At 42.8% G+C, this 14,530-nt stretch overlaps 1 protein-coding gene across 5 annotated transcripts in view; it reads right to left on the bottom strand.

Moving 5' to 3' along the window:
* Positions 1-14,530, bottom strand: part of LOC118396455 (GRAM domain-containing protein 4-like) — a 40,890-nt gene that overhangs the window by 3,635 nt on the left and 22,725 nt on the right. For all 5 annotated transcript variants that reach the window (XR_004828192.2, XM_035790686.2, XM_035790688.2 and 2 more), the window contains 13 exons: positions 13,262-13,394; positions 10,845-10,870; positions 10,558-10,649; positions 9,768-9,859; positions 9,624-9,672; positions 9,146-9,217; positions 8,963-9,006; positions 7,253-7,362; positions 6,906-7,060; positions 2,486-2,633; positions 2,151-2,244; positions 1,137-1,227; positions 523-591 (listed from right to left, as the gene is read on the bottom strand). Coding sequence is in view for 4 of the 5 variants with exons in the window: in XM_035790686.2 (XP_035646579.1) it covers positions 523-591; positions 1,137-1,227; positions 2,151-2,244; positions 2,486-2,633; positions 6,906-7,060; positions 7,253-7,362; positions 8,963-9,006; positions 9,146-9,217; positions 9,624-9,672; positions 9,768-9,859; positions 10,558-10,649; positions 10,845-10,870; positions 13,262-13,394 (1,175 nt within the window). In the remaining variant the exon portion in view is untranslated. The remainder of the gene's footprint in view (positions 1-522; positions 592-1,136; positions 1,228-2,150; positions 2,245-2,485; positions 2,634-6,905; positions 7,061-7,252; positions 7,363-8,962; positions 9,007-9,145; positions 9,218-9,623; positions 9,673-9,767; positions 9,860-10,557; positions 10,650-10,844; positions 10,871-13,261; positions 13,395-14,530) is intronic.

Here is a 14,530-nt window from a genome sequence, read left to right as displayed (position 1 = left end):
TTTAAAAACCATACCGATGAACTAGTGAAAAAGCTAAGATTTAAAGTGGGGTTTTTTAATATTTTTTATATATACACATCTTGCCTCTCCCTAAATAGCAGGAAGCAGATTGTACAGTCAACTTTCCTACCAGAGCTTGTCTATGGTGATACCATTTACCAGATAGCAGCAGTCACCACTCTACCATAGTGCCTGTCGCTCGATCACAGGTGACCAATTTAATACTCACCACTGCATCCTGTCGCAAAAGGTAGGCTGGTCCTCATTACAGTCCCGTAGATCACTTCATTACTTCCTTTTTGTTAACAAAGCTCTACTATACAAGCTTCCAACGTACCTCACTTTGTTGTCAAAGTATATATAAAAACTCAAGTGTAAAAAAACATGATACCAAATCCGTTCACTCAAGGTTCCTTGGGACTCCACTGGAATAGGTAAGTCCCCTTTTAGTTTTAACACTCCACATTTTTGTAACCACTTACAAACCACTTAATAAAATGGACTGTCCATAAGTGTCCCTACCTTCTGGGTGGACGGTGTTGCTATGGAGATTCCCATTCCAGACCCAGGTAATACAGACAAGACTTTGTACTGTGGAACAAACAAAACAAAACACCAGATAAGCTCAGACAACCTTAAACATTCTACTGCAGAAGTCGATTTTTAGTAGACTTGGGGGCGATATACCGGTTGTACCGAAATACTGATTGTATGATTTTCAATACTGTAAAAAAATTATGCTTATTTTTGGAGGTTTGGGTGTTAGTGTTATTCCACTGCTTATGACTATAAGAAATCTAAGACGTGTCAAATAAATTATATCCAGCAATAAGGGCTCCAGCTATGCATCCTCCTGGATCAAGATCCTTCTTGCCTAAATTATTTGTGCCTCAAAAATAAAAAATAAATAATTTTTTACATTTTATTTAAACACCAGTCGCGTCTGTCTTTGTGATTCCTAAACTACTGCAAAGTTCCCTTATTCTTTTGGAAATAGCACCCCTTGTGTGCACATTCGGTAATACTGTATACCTCGGCATGGTACAGAAAATATGGATACAGCCCAACTCAAATTTTTGTTCAACCAATGAATTTAGACATTGGACAGAAGGTGAAGTGAAAATCGACAAACCCACCTTCTGAATATCAGTGATGTCAATCAGTTTGATGACTTTATTCTTTTTAGAGGAATTTGACCTGCAGCTTGAGCTTTCAAAGCAAAGGTAACTGGGGAGGGAAACACTTTGTAAGCACAGAGAAGGACACATTACACCTGAACACAGGCCAATACAAAACACACAAAAGGGTGCTGCAAGAGCACATGCAGAGACTGAGCATACAAAACATTAAAGGACACCTGGTTCTTCCCATGACCGACTGACCAGGTGAATCCAGGTGAAAGCTATTATCCCTTTATTGATGTCCCTTGTTAAGTCCACTTCAAATCAGTGTAGATGAAAAAGGCAGGAGACAGGCTAACCCAGAACAGTCTAAGCCCTTCAGACGAGTCCCAAGACGCTTGTGGGGGTTGTCGAACACCAACATGTTTGTGTGAGGGGTCATAATAGTTTTGTAGGCCAAGCCCGTTCTGACGATTTTGTGAGGAGACCGATTTTCGGGATGTCTCATGATTTGACAAAAAACGCTCTAGCTCTCTGTCACCTTTCGCCTCCGATGCGAACGTGCGACATCGGTGGACGCGGTGGATTGAGAGCATTCCGAGGCGTAGAAACATATCTCCAGCTTAAACTGAAGGATTTTGATGGGGATTTTTGTATTATGCTAATTCGATTTCCACAGGGGCCCGGACATCGACTCTAGGGGTTTTTAAAGAAGCTATTCTGCCATGCTATGCTGTTGTCTCAGGTCTCTCTTTATGTGGTGTTGTGGTGTCTCTTGTCCTATAATTTTATTTCATTGTTAGGCCATTATTGTAAATAAATTTGTTCTTAACTGTAAATATGTTCTTAACTGACTTTCCCAGTTAAATATGCCTTGAGACAATTGAGACTGATTGTGTATGTGCGTCATTCAGAGGGTGAATGGGCAAGACAAGATTTGAAGTGCCTTTGAACGGTGTTCCTAATGTTTGGTATACTCAGTGTACATATCTACACGTGACAGCTAGGTATTAGCAGTTTTTGGCTTACTTTTCAGTGACAAAGAGCACACCATTACGGATGTAGTCTGTGGGACTCTTCCTGTCCCTGTTGATCAAGCAGCATCGCCAGCCATTCTCACACACTGCCAACGAAACCAGTCGACACACACACACACATATATCAGGTCTGACACACTGCCAACAAACACAGTCAATACTCATGGTTTCACTGCTTGCGCTGCACCAACATAACACAATCGATAAACACTAAATTCATCAACAACAACTATGAAAATAGGTCAACATGGAAAAGGGTGAGGTGGTGATCCAGGCACAAATAGTCAGCCGTCGCTCCTGAGAATTATCATGTAGTGCTCTACCAACCTGCTAGGGGGCGCTCATCCCCGGAAAGATTGAAGACCTCGTGGAAAACCCCCTTCTTTGTATTGTAGGCTCTGCCAGTCTGTTCCTCTAGACTGATACCACATGGTAAGGCTGTTCCTAGACTGCCGTGAGCTACCGTCGGATGGATCTAAAGAGAAAGAGCGGGGATAAGAATGGTAGGACAGAAGGAAGGATGGAGAGAGGTCAGCATTTTAGACTAGGAACAGAGTGTGGGAAGGGAATTGGCTAGACCTAAGCAGTGTGTGTGCATTATAGCAGGCTCTCTCAAACCAGTGGCTTGACTTGGTGTCATCAGCATCACTCAGTCAACTTCACTGCAGGTGACTCAAAGCGTACACAGTTTTATGGTTAGCAGTGCATATTGGCCGGGTACTAGTGGAGAGCATTGGATACAATGCTTATGGGGATGTGAACGATAGGTTTATGGTGTGTCTCATGCAAAGCATGACGCAATGGACTCATGCCCTGTACTGTATATAACAACCTTTCATTCTATAGAATGAAACATGAAAAATGACTGGACAGGTTTTCTCAAAGCATGCGCAGACCAACTGGCAAGTGTCTTCACAGACATTTTCAATCTCTCCTTGTCCTAGTCTGTTACCCCAACATGTTTCAAGCTGACCACCATTGTCCATGTTTCCCAAGAGCTCCAAAGTACCCTAAATGATTATCGTCCTGTAGCACTCACATGTGTAATTATAAAGTGCTTTGAAAGGCTGGTCAAGACACACATCAACACCATTATCCCAGACCCACTCCAATTCGCCTACTTCCCCAACAGATCCACAGAAGATACAATCTCAATTGCACTTCACACTGCCATCTCCCACATGGACAAGAGGGGAAATAACTATGTGAGAATGCTGTTCATAGACTACAGCTCAGCTTTCAACACCATAGTCCCCTCCAAGTTCATCACCAAGCCAGGGACCCTGGGACTGAACCCCTCCCTCTGCAACTGAATCATGGACATCCTGACGGACCAGCCACAGGTGGTAAGGTAGGCAACAACACCTCTGCCACGCAGGCCCTCAACAAGGGGGCCCCTCAGGGGTGTGTACTTATTCCCCTCCTGTACTCCCTGTTCACCCATGACTGCGTGGCCACGCATGACTACAACACCATCATCAAGTTTGCTAACGACACGATTGTGGTCGGTGATGAGTCAACCTACAGGGAGGTCAGAGACCTGTGGTGCCAGCACAACAACTTCTCCCTCAGCATCAGTAAAACCAAGGAGCTGATCTTGGACTATAGGAGAAAGAGCGGAGAGCAGGCCCCCATCCACATCGATTGGGCTGTTGTGGAGCAGGTCGAGAGCTTCAAGTTCCTCGGTGTCCACATCACTAAGGACTAAACATGGTCCACACGCACCTGCACAGTCGTGAAGAGTGCACAGCAGGGCCTTTTCCCCCCTCAGGAGGCTGGAAAGATTTGGCATGGGCCCTAGGCTCCTCAAAAAGATATACAGCTGCACCATCGAGAGTATCTTGACTGGCTGCTTCCCCGCTTGGTATACCAAATGCACCGTCCTTGACCGCAGAAACACTACCCTCTTTAGCATAGCGCTACAGAGGGTGGTGGGGCCGAGCTCCCTGCAATCCAGGACCTCTAAACAGTATCAGGCTGTGTCAGAGGAAGGCCCGAAAAATTGCCAAAGACTCCAGCCACCGAAGCCATAGACTGTTCACTCTGCTACTTCTTGGAAAACAGTACCAGAGCATCGGCTCCAGGACAAACAGGCGCAGAGACAGCTTCTACCCCCAAGCTATAAGACCGCTAAATAGACAGACCGCTAAATAGTCAATTAATGGTACCCAAACTATCTGCACTGACTCCATCTTGCACAGACTCTACACACACTCACTAGACTATACACACACACACAACATTAACAGTCCAATACAAAACCCTCACATATTCACAACATACACACTCTTTGAAACTCATAATTTGCTGCTGCTACTCTATTCTTTATTTTACTCTTATTATTATCTATCCTGATGCCTTGTCACTTTACCCTGCCTTGATGATACCTCATACCTCTCCACATTGATCTGGTACTCCCTGTATATGGCTCCATTCTTATTTATTTTACTCTTATTATTATCTATCCTGATGCCTTGTCACTTTACCCTGCCTTCATGATACGTCATACCTCTGCACATTGATCTAGATAACACAAACTGGCCCGAACACACTGATAAGTATTGCTAACTATTAGAACTTTATAAAACAACCTCGAATAATTGTATGGGAGTTTGTGGAAGAGTAGTTACCGGTATGTTATTACAAATACTATTAACAAACCACTATCTTTCAAAAAGAACCAATGAGCAGTTTCTAGCTTCTAGTTACTTCCTCAACACACATTACACTACTTTGAGTATAGGCTTCCTTCTGATCGTGACTATGAGAATGGATACAAAATTAACATTCAATACACAATTATGGTAATCTCTACTTTGGTGCCAAATGGAAAATAACACTTTCAACAGCACCGTGGTAGATGCACATGTTTAAAAGACAAGGCCACATTTTGATCCTTCACATAGACACGGTAAGCATTGCTCTACTGCTGATATCCAAAGGGGCAAGGGGTCGATTTGGAATGCAGCTTATCTCTAAATGACACATACACACGATGGTGGCGCAAACACAGACACTCGCCAACCAAAATGCACCCTAGGGAGCCCTACCTTTTCACACCCAGAGAGCTGAGAGAGGAAAAACAGAGAACTCAGGTGATCAGACACAAACTTAAGGATTCACACAGTTCCCAGCTGCTGTGACCACCAACATTAATTAGGGATGAACTGTGACAATGACACACATCAATATTTCATGCGTGTGTGTACACGTACCTTCAGTGCATTCGGAAAGTATTCAGACCCCTTGACCTTTTCCACATTTGTTTGCGATACAGCTTTATTCTCAAATTGATTCTATTAAATGTTCAATCTTCACAGAAATGTAAATTAGAAATGTTTTCTAATGTATTAAAAATAAAAAACTGAAATACCATATGTAAAATATGTATTCAGATCCTTTGCTAAGAGACTCGGAAAAGAGAACAGGTGCATCCTGTTTCCATTGATCATTCTTGAGATGTTTCTACAACTTGATTGTAGATGTCCAACTGTGATACATTTAATTGATTGGACATGATTTGGAAAAGCACACACACAAGGTCCTACAGTTGACAGTGCATGTCAGAGCAAAAAACAAGTCATGAGGTCCAAGGAATTGTCTGTAGAGCTCCGAGACAGGATTGTGTCGAGGCACTGATCTGGGGAAGGGTACAACATTTCTGCAGCATTGAAGGTTACCAAGAACACAGTGGCCTCCATCATTCTTAAATGGACCACCAAGACTCTTCCTAGAGCTGGCCACACGGCCAAACTGAACAATGGGGGGAGAAGGGCCTTGGTCAGGGAGGTGGCCAAGAACCCGATGGTGACTCTGATAGAGCTCCAATGTTTGTCTGTGGAGATGGAAGAACATTCCAGAAGGACAACCATCTCTGCAGCACTCCACCAAATCAGGCCTTTATGGTAGAGTGGCCGAACGGAGGCCACCCCTCAGTAAATGGCACATGACAGCCTGCTTGGAGTTTGCCAAAAGGCACCTACAGACTCTCAGATCATGAGAAACAAGATTATCTGGTCTGATGAAAGCAAGATTGAACTCTTTGGCCTGAATGCGAATCGTCACGTCTGGAGGAAACCTGACACCATCCCTATGGTGAAGCATGTTGGGGGCAGCATCATGCTGTGGGGACGTTTTTCAGCAGCAAGGGCTGAGAGACTAGTAAGCAGAGGGAAAGATTAACGGAGAAAAGTACAGAGAGATCCATGATGAAAACCTGCTCCAGAGCGCTCAGGACAAAGCCAAGACAAAGCAGGAGTCTCTGAAAGTCTCTGAATGTCCTTGAGTGGACCAGCCAGAGCCCGGACATCTCTGGAGAGACCTGAAAATACCTGTGCAGCGAAGCTCACCATCCAACCTGACAGAGCTTGAGAGGATCTGTATAGAAGAATAGGAGAAGCTCCCCAAATATAGCTGTGCCAAGCTTGTAGCGTCATACCCAGGAAGACTCGAGGCTGTAATCACTGCCAAAGGTGCTTCAACAAAGTACTAAGTAAAGGGTCTGAATACTTATGTACATGTAATATTTCCATTTTCTAAAAACCTGTTTTTACTTGGTTATTATGGGGTATTGTGTATAGATTGATGAGGGGGAAAAAACTATTTGGTACATTTTAGAATAAGGCTTTAACATAAAGAAAACTTGAAGCGAATACTTTCCCCGAATGCACTGTAGGCATAAAAGACCTGCACATATACAGACACAAACGCATTATATACAATAGTATATGTAGAGTTTGAGACGTACCCTTCTGGACAATGTCGAGCCCCCGCGCTCCTTCAGCTGGGGGTCAGTGGGCAGGCTGGTCCAGATTATGTGCGGCGTGTCATACTTGTCCCTTAGCTTGGGACAGCTCCTAAACATGAAGTCGATTAGGAAGAACTTGATCCCTGCATACAGCCCTGAAGAGGAGACATGCAGAAAGGCATGAGAGAAGAACAAGAGGACCTCTCCGTGTCTCTTTCTTCGTCTGGTATATCTCAGTCTTTTTCTCATCTCAATGCTTGGGGCTCTCACCGTTTAGGTGTAGCAGGGAGTGACCCCCTATGCTGATCTTAGGTCAGTCCAGGGTACAACTTACATATTGTACTTACCGATCATAAAGCCCATGAGTTTGTAGGGGATGAGACAGGAGCAGATCAAGGCCACCCATAGACCAAAGTAAAGCTTCCGAGTAATCTCAGGATGCACCCACATGAACAGGCTGAAATACACATGCGCACACACACAGATTTATTTGTTTATATACACACTGTTGAACTCGAAGTTTACATACACTTAGGTTGGAGTTAAAAATTAAAACTCGTTTTTCAACCACTCCACACATTTCTTGTTAATGTGCATGACACAAGTAATTTTTCCATTAATTGTTTACAGACAGATTATTTCACTGTATCACATTTCCAGTGGGTCAGAAGTTTACATACACTAAGTTGACTGTGCCTTTAAACAGCTTGGAAAATTCCAGAAAATTATGTCATGGCTTTGGAGGCTTCTGATAGGCTAATTGACATCCTTTGTGTCAATTGGAGGTGTACCTGTGGATGTATTTCAAGGCACAGCACCTCTTTGCTTGTCATCATGGGAAAAGCTAAATGAATCAGCCAAGACCTCAGGAAAAATAAATTGTAGACCTCCACAAGTCTGGTTCATCCTTGGGAGAAATGTTCAAATGCCTGAAGGTACCATGTTCATCTGTACAAACAACACTACGCAAGTATAAACACCATGGGACCACGCAGCCGTCATGCCGCTCAGGAAGGAGACGCATTCTGTCTCCTAGAGATGAACGTACTTTGGTGCGAAAAGTGCAAATCAATCCCAGAACAACAGCAAAGGACCTTGTGAAGATGCTGGAGGAAACAGGTACAAAAGTATCTATATCCACAGTAAAACGAGTCCTATATTGACATAACCTGAAAGGCCTCTCAGCAAGGAAGAAGCCACTGCTCCAAAACCGCCATAAAAAAAACAGACTACGGTTTGCAACTGCACATGGAGAAATGTCCTCTGGTCTGATGAAACAAAAATAGAACTGTTTGGCCATAATGACCATCACTATGTTTGGAGGAAAAAAGGGGGAGGCTTGCAAGCCAAAGGACACCATCCCAACCGTGAAGCTGCAGGAGGGACTGGTGCACTTCACAAAATAGATGGCACCATGAGGTAGGAAAATTATGTGGATATATTGAAGCAACATCTCAAGACATCAGTCAGGAAGTTAAAGCTTGGTCGCAAATGGGTCTTTCAAATGGACGATGACCCCAAGCATACTTCCAAAGTTGTGGCAAAATGGCTTGGAGTGGCCATCACAAAGCCCTGACCTCAATCCTACAGAAAATTTGTGGGCTGAAAAACTGAAAAAGCATGTGAGAGCAAGGAGGCCTAAAAACCTGACTCAGTTACACCAGCTCTGTCAGGAGGAATGGGCCTAAATTCACCCAACTTATTGTGGGAAGCTTGTGGAAGGCTACCTGAAACGTTTGACCCAAGTTAAACAATTTAAAGGCAATGCTACCGAATACTAATTGAGTGTATGTAAACTTCTGACCCACTCGGAATGTGATGAAAGAAATAAAAGCTGAAATAAATAATTGTCTCTACTATTATTCTGACATTTCATATTCTAAAAATAAAGTGGTGATCCTAACTGACCTAAGACAGGGAATTTTTACGAGGAATAAATGTCAGGAATGGTGGAAAACTGAGTTTAAATGTATTTGGCTCAGGTGTATGTAAACTTCCGACTTCAACTGTATATATACACACAAACTTAAACATACCGGTAACAAACACACACTCACTTCTTTATTTTCTCCAAGACATCTGCCATCTTTCCAAAAAGATTCTGTTAAGAACACACATTTTTGTTGTGAAAATAGCACAATTTAAACACCTCACATCGCAGCTCCATAACGATGAATAGATATCATCATGCATCTCTAACCATTTCGAACTCAAGACGGTGAACAATTGTTACAGCTCACCTGTGCTTTTTGAGCTACATCAAGAACTAACTGGAACTTCTCGGAAACAGTCCGATCCTCTTTTGGTGGTTCCTAGGAAATGAAGAGTTACATCCAAACTCTTCCCCCGAAAGCAAACAGCATTAAGGTTGTAAGCGGTATTTATTTGAGAGGGGTAAAGATAAAGATTTTGTTCGGGCGCCAAAGGAAAAGAGTAGAATAGAGAGAGTACCACTACCAGACCCACACACATTAGCAGAAGAGACTGTCTAGAGTGTAGCCTGTTTACCAGATAGCCAGTGGAGAGAAAAGAGAATACACACCATATACAACCCACGTCTCAGCGATAACCCCACCCAGAATACCTCATACACGCCCAGTGCCCTAAAATCTGCAAACACTGAAGGGGTAGGGGCGTGTGGAAGGTGCAAGGGGATGATTTTTTTGACCTTTCCTAGGTAAAGCCAGATCCCAAAAGGTGAGATCATTAAAGTCTTACCACAGGTTCAGAGTCACCAGGCACAATACTCCACTGGATCCTCCAACCTCTGAGAAGAAAGTGGAGAGAGACAAGTTTGACTCAACACATGTTCAAATGGAACAACTTATAACAGGAAATGCACCTTGTAATGAGCTTAGCTACCTGGAAATGAGGTAATTCAAGGACAACCTTAGAATGGCTAGGAAGATAAACATTGGGATGGCCCAACCGTGCCACGCTGCATTCATATAGATCTGTGTAAAATAGAAAAGGGGGAGAACAGGTCACACACAATCTATTATTTCCATCTATCCACCTCTAGTCTATACTCATACTGAGGTGTGAAACATCTCGGTACTATGCAACACATATTGTATACAGTTTTGGGGCAGATATATTTGCATCTAAATCTATCTCTCTAAAACATAAATAGATGTTGCTATACAGGTGGAGCGATAGATCTATTGATCTTTCTCGCTGGAATCTTGATTATCAAGCCTCAAGACAATCGAGATGACTTATGCACACACACACACACACACACACACACACACACACACACACACACACACACACACACACACACACACACACACACACACACACACGTCATTCAGAGGGTGAATGGGCAAGAGAAAAGATGTAGGTGCCTTTGAACTGGGTATGGTAGTAGGTGCCAGGCGCACCGGTTTGTCAGGCTCAACAGTGTCTGTGTGTGTGTGTGTGTGTGCCATTCTGTTTCAGAGGACTCACAAAGCAGGCTACGTCGCGTGAGTACTCAAAACACGAGGCGGCCAAATGATAGTCATGAGAGGTGGACACCTCTGGCCTCACTGCCTCGTGTGTGTGTGTGTGTGTGTGTGTGTGTGTGTGTGTGTGTGTGTGTGTGTGTGTGTGTGTGTGTGTGTGTGTGTGTGTGTGTGTGTGTGTGTGTGTGTGTGTGTGCACTCACAATGAAGGCGAAGGCTGACGTATACACTGATTGCCAGCTGGATAAGGCAAAAAGGTTCCTCTTAAAGGTTATGACAGGTTTGGCACCTCGCTCTACAGACAAGTAGAAAGTTTTAAAACATTTTTAAAAACACTATCAAGACACAAATGCATCAATCATGTAGACATCATTTACTACAATAAAGATATGTCATTGGAATAGTATTCGACTCAGAATATGAGTCATCAAGATACGGCTGACATTGAGTGTGATCGGTACATCTTGTTCACTAAATTTACAACACTTACTGAGTCTTCTCATGTTTTCAGTCAATCTGAGGACAGGGGACAAGAGAAGGGGAGTTTTATTCAATTAGAACAAGCAAAAGCACAAACAGTGCTATATAGGTTTTGGTGGAGGAAGAGACAAATGATTTTGTCGCATTTAGCTATCCTTCATGGGAAAGTGTTTTAACCTTTATTTTATTTGGCATATGTGTTGCCTGGAAGAATCACTTGTCTGCCAAAACCTTCTTGTCTGCCTCCTATCTCATCTCCCTTTCAGCCTCAAAAACTAACATCGAGTTCATTTCAACTGGCAGGGTGCAGTGAACACTCCTTCTCTCCCCCTGCCTCTTCTGCTCTCTCACTCTCTGTCCTCTCATGTACTTGGATAAAGTTACAGGACACAGTTTGAGTCAAACTACTCATGACAATACTGACATTGTTAACACTGAGCGTTCTCTTCCTCTCATCTCCTCTTTCTCTCCCCTCCGTCTATTGTACGTTTCATAACATAGTTTGAGTCAGAGTACCCATGACTCCACTCTGCGTTATTCAGCAGAGGACTGGTCCAGGGCAACTGTAAAAGGTCACTGTTTGGATTGCAGCAAGAAGAACGGACCCTAAATCGGTTTTAACTAGCATAGAATGACAACAGCCTGCTGCAGTGCACTCAACCTACCACCAGGGGTCAGATAATCCTCCCACTTCCACAACAACATGGTTACAACCTCTACTGTGCTGAAAGGCCTGGGTTTGGCTGTGGGTTATAACAACAGGCCAATTTGACTTCAGGGTGAAGTCATGGGGGCTACTTTACGGTGGGTGCTGATGAATAGCATGCTGACAGACTCTAGGCCCATTACAAAGCCATCAGTTTTATGACCCTTCTCTAAGCAGCATGTACTCAGGGTCTTCTGAGCTGGTTAACCTGATGACTACAGTGGCTGGCTGATCCCCCACTCTGATCGAAATGATAGGGGAGAAGCAGAGGGGAGCAAATGTTAAAATCAGAATCTGAAAAAGGGATAGTTCAGCCAAAATCCAAATATGGGTGGAATTAACCTTACCTTAGAGTTGTGTCTAGGGTAAATGGAAGGTATATTACTGGAAACCTTTGACGTTTACCAGTACACTACTAGAATCTTTCAAGGAATTTATGTAATCTATCACAAGACATGTAGTGGCCCTTTGGGGTATTTCAGATGATCACAGGTGTCTAATTATCTACGACCCTCTGTGCGGCCTTATCACATTTAAAACCTTTAAAGTATGAAATAATTCAAAAGGTGTAATATGCAGAAATTGCTTAGTCACTTCCTGTTCGCTAAAATTCAAATAGTTTGCCTAATTTCAGTTTGTGACAAAACAAGCAACGCATAGCGTAGAGAGTCATTGTATCATCTAAATCACTATGATATTAATTTTCAATAACCCCAAATATTGTATTTTCAGCTGTTTGAAGCTGGTGTACAAAACCGAAAGTAAAAGACGCAAAAATGAAACTTAAGAAGGTGAAAGATCTATAACTCCTATTTCTATGTGATTTTGGTCAGGTCACCCAAAAAGTTAAATATTGCATATTTAAATATAATTTTAAAATAAATAAAAAAATACAATGACAAAGCTGTAAAACATGATCCTAAATATAAACCATCAACTTAGTGAACATTTGATTTCAATTATTAGGATCCCCGTTAGCCGACGCCAAATGGCGACAGCTCGTCTTACTGGGGTCCGACACATAACGAAAAAGACATCACAGACAAAAGACTTCACAATTTACATCCATTTAAAAACATTAACATGTAGTGTGTGTGTGTGCATCAAATATGAGGTTTTTCAGCATGAAATATCCATCATGTCATCTTTTTTTTACACACTTAATTTATTTTACTATGTCACCATGTATTTGTTGCCAGTATTTTGGTGTCAAACTGGTGGCAGTTGTGACGAAAAGTCAATAGTTGGAAGAGTTGCAGAGTTAATAGAAAATAATGGCATCGTTGATTAGATACTTTTCATTAAATTAGGCTATTTTCTCTTGTGGTCCATCTACTAGAAACTCATGGACAACATATAATAAAAATAATATTATATGAATACATTTATTTTATTCAAGCATAATTTACCAAAGTTACAATAGAACATCTCTGGTAATCTGTTAATTACCAAAAGTACTGAAGATTCTGGCAACTTTGGTAAATTACCGGCAGCTTTGCAACCCTAGCTGAAGGCCCAAGGTGACGCTTTGCTAACATCGGTCCCCTGATTTACAGTCATGAATTGGACGATGCCTATTATGCTAGCTCCTGGCTGTGGCAGAAGTAACCAATGGATTATTGTGGATTCCGTCACTATGGGGCTTCAGGCAGAACTCAAGGTAAGGGTAATTCCACAAAACTATCCCTACAAATGTTCTCAATGGGGGGGGCAGTTCTCACCTCTTAGCGCTTAGCGACTCCTCTGGCTCCACTGTGTTCTCCTCCGGCTGGAAACGGAAGTCCCCAATGTACGCTCCAAACCGGTTGTACAGCCACGCCTGCAGCCATGAGTACATGGTCTCCTTCTGCTTGTCTGCAGGGGCAGAGGAACATATGGGATATTGTTAGACCTTGTTTTGTTGAATCAGGTAGGTTATATCTGGGTTGGAACAAAAGCCTGTACACCTTATTGCTTTCCAGGACTAGTGTTGGTGACCACAACGTATACTGTATACATTTGACCAGTATTAGACGCAATGTTGCATGGTTGTTGAGGTATGAAAAAGTAGGTGTATACAACACTATGTATGCTTTTTGTCAGACCTACGTTAGCACCTGTATCTCTTCATTACAGTGTATCCAAACACCTCGTCTTTATTTAGCAGTTTCTCTAATCTCCTTTCCCCTCATACTGTATCGTCTCCACAGCATGTCTCTGGAACTAATTAACTAACAGCTCGCTCCGAGACACCTCACTAAAATAAATTGCAGCCAGACATCACACCCAATTAAAATAGTCACCTCGGGTTGTTCCCCAAGACAACTCACAAGTACCATTCCAATCTGTACTCCATCCTCGCTTTGTTTGGAATGTGGCTGAGCGGACAACCAATGTGGTGGTTAGTCTCCCAAAGCATGCTGGTTGCATCCCACAATGTTCCAGCATAGGTCTGGGATTTCCGAGACTATGTGGTTGTGGGTGGTTCAAATCAAATTGTATTTGTCATCTGCTTCGTAAACAACAGGTGGAGACTAACAGTGAAATGCTCACTTATGGGCCCTTCCCAAAAATGCAGAGAAACAAAAACGGGATATGATTGAAAAATAACATGAGGGATAGATACACGATGAGTAACGACAATGGCACAGGAGGCTGCTGAGGGGAGAACAACTCATAATAATGGCCAGCATGGCGCAAATGGAATGGCATTCAACATATGGACACTATGCGTTTGATGTATTTGATACCATTCCCCTCATTCCGCTCCAGCCATTACCACAAGCTCGTTCTCCCCAATTAGGGTGCCACCAGCCTCCTGTGATACAGGGGGTACCAGGACCGAGTCGATGTGCAGGGGTACAAGGTAATTGAGTTAGATATGTACATATAGGTAAGGATAAAGTGTTTAGGAAACAGGGTAGATTATAAAACAGTAGCAGCAGCATGCAGTGGGGCAAAAAAGTATTTAGTCAGCAAACCAATTGTGCAAGTTCTCCCACTTAAAAAGA

This window comes from Oncorhynchus keta, chromosome 17 (genome assembly GCF_023373465.1).
Source record: "Oncorhynchus keta strain PuntledgeMale-10-30-2019 chromosome 17, Oket_V2, whole genome shotgun sequence".
Classification (NCBI taxonomy): Eukaryota; Metazoa; Chordata; class Actinopteri; order Salmoniformes; family Salmonidae; genus Oncorhynchus; species Oncorhynchus keta.
The sequence above is the reverse complement of the archived record's forward strand: the minus strand, read 5'-3'. Positions and strand labels throughout refer to the sequence as shown.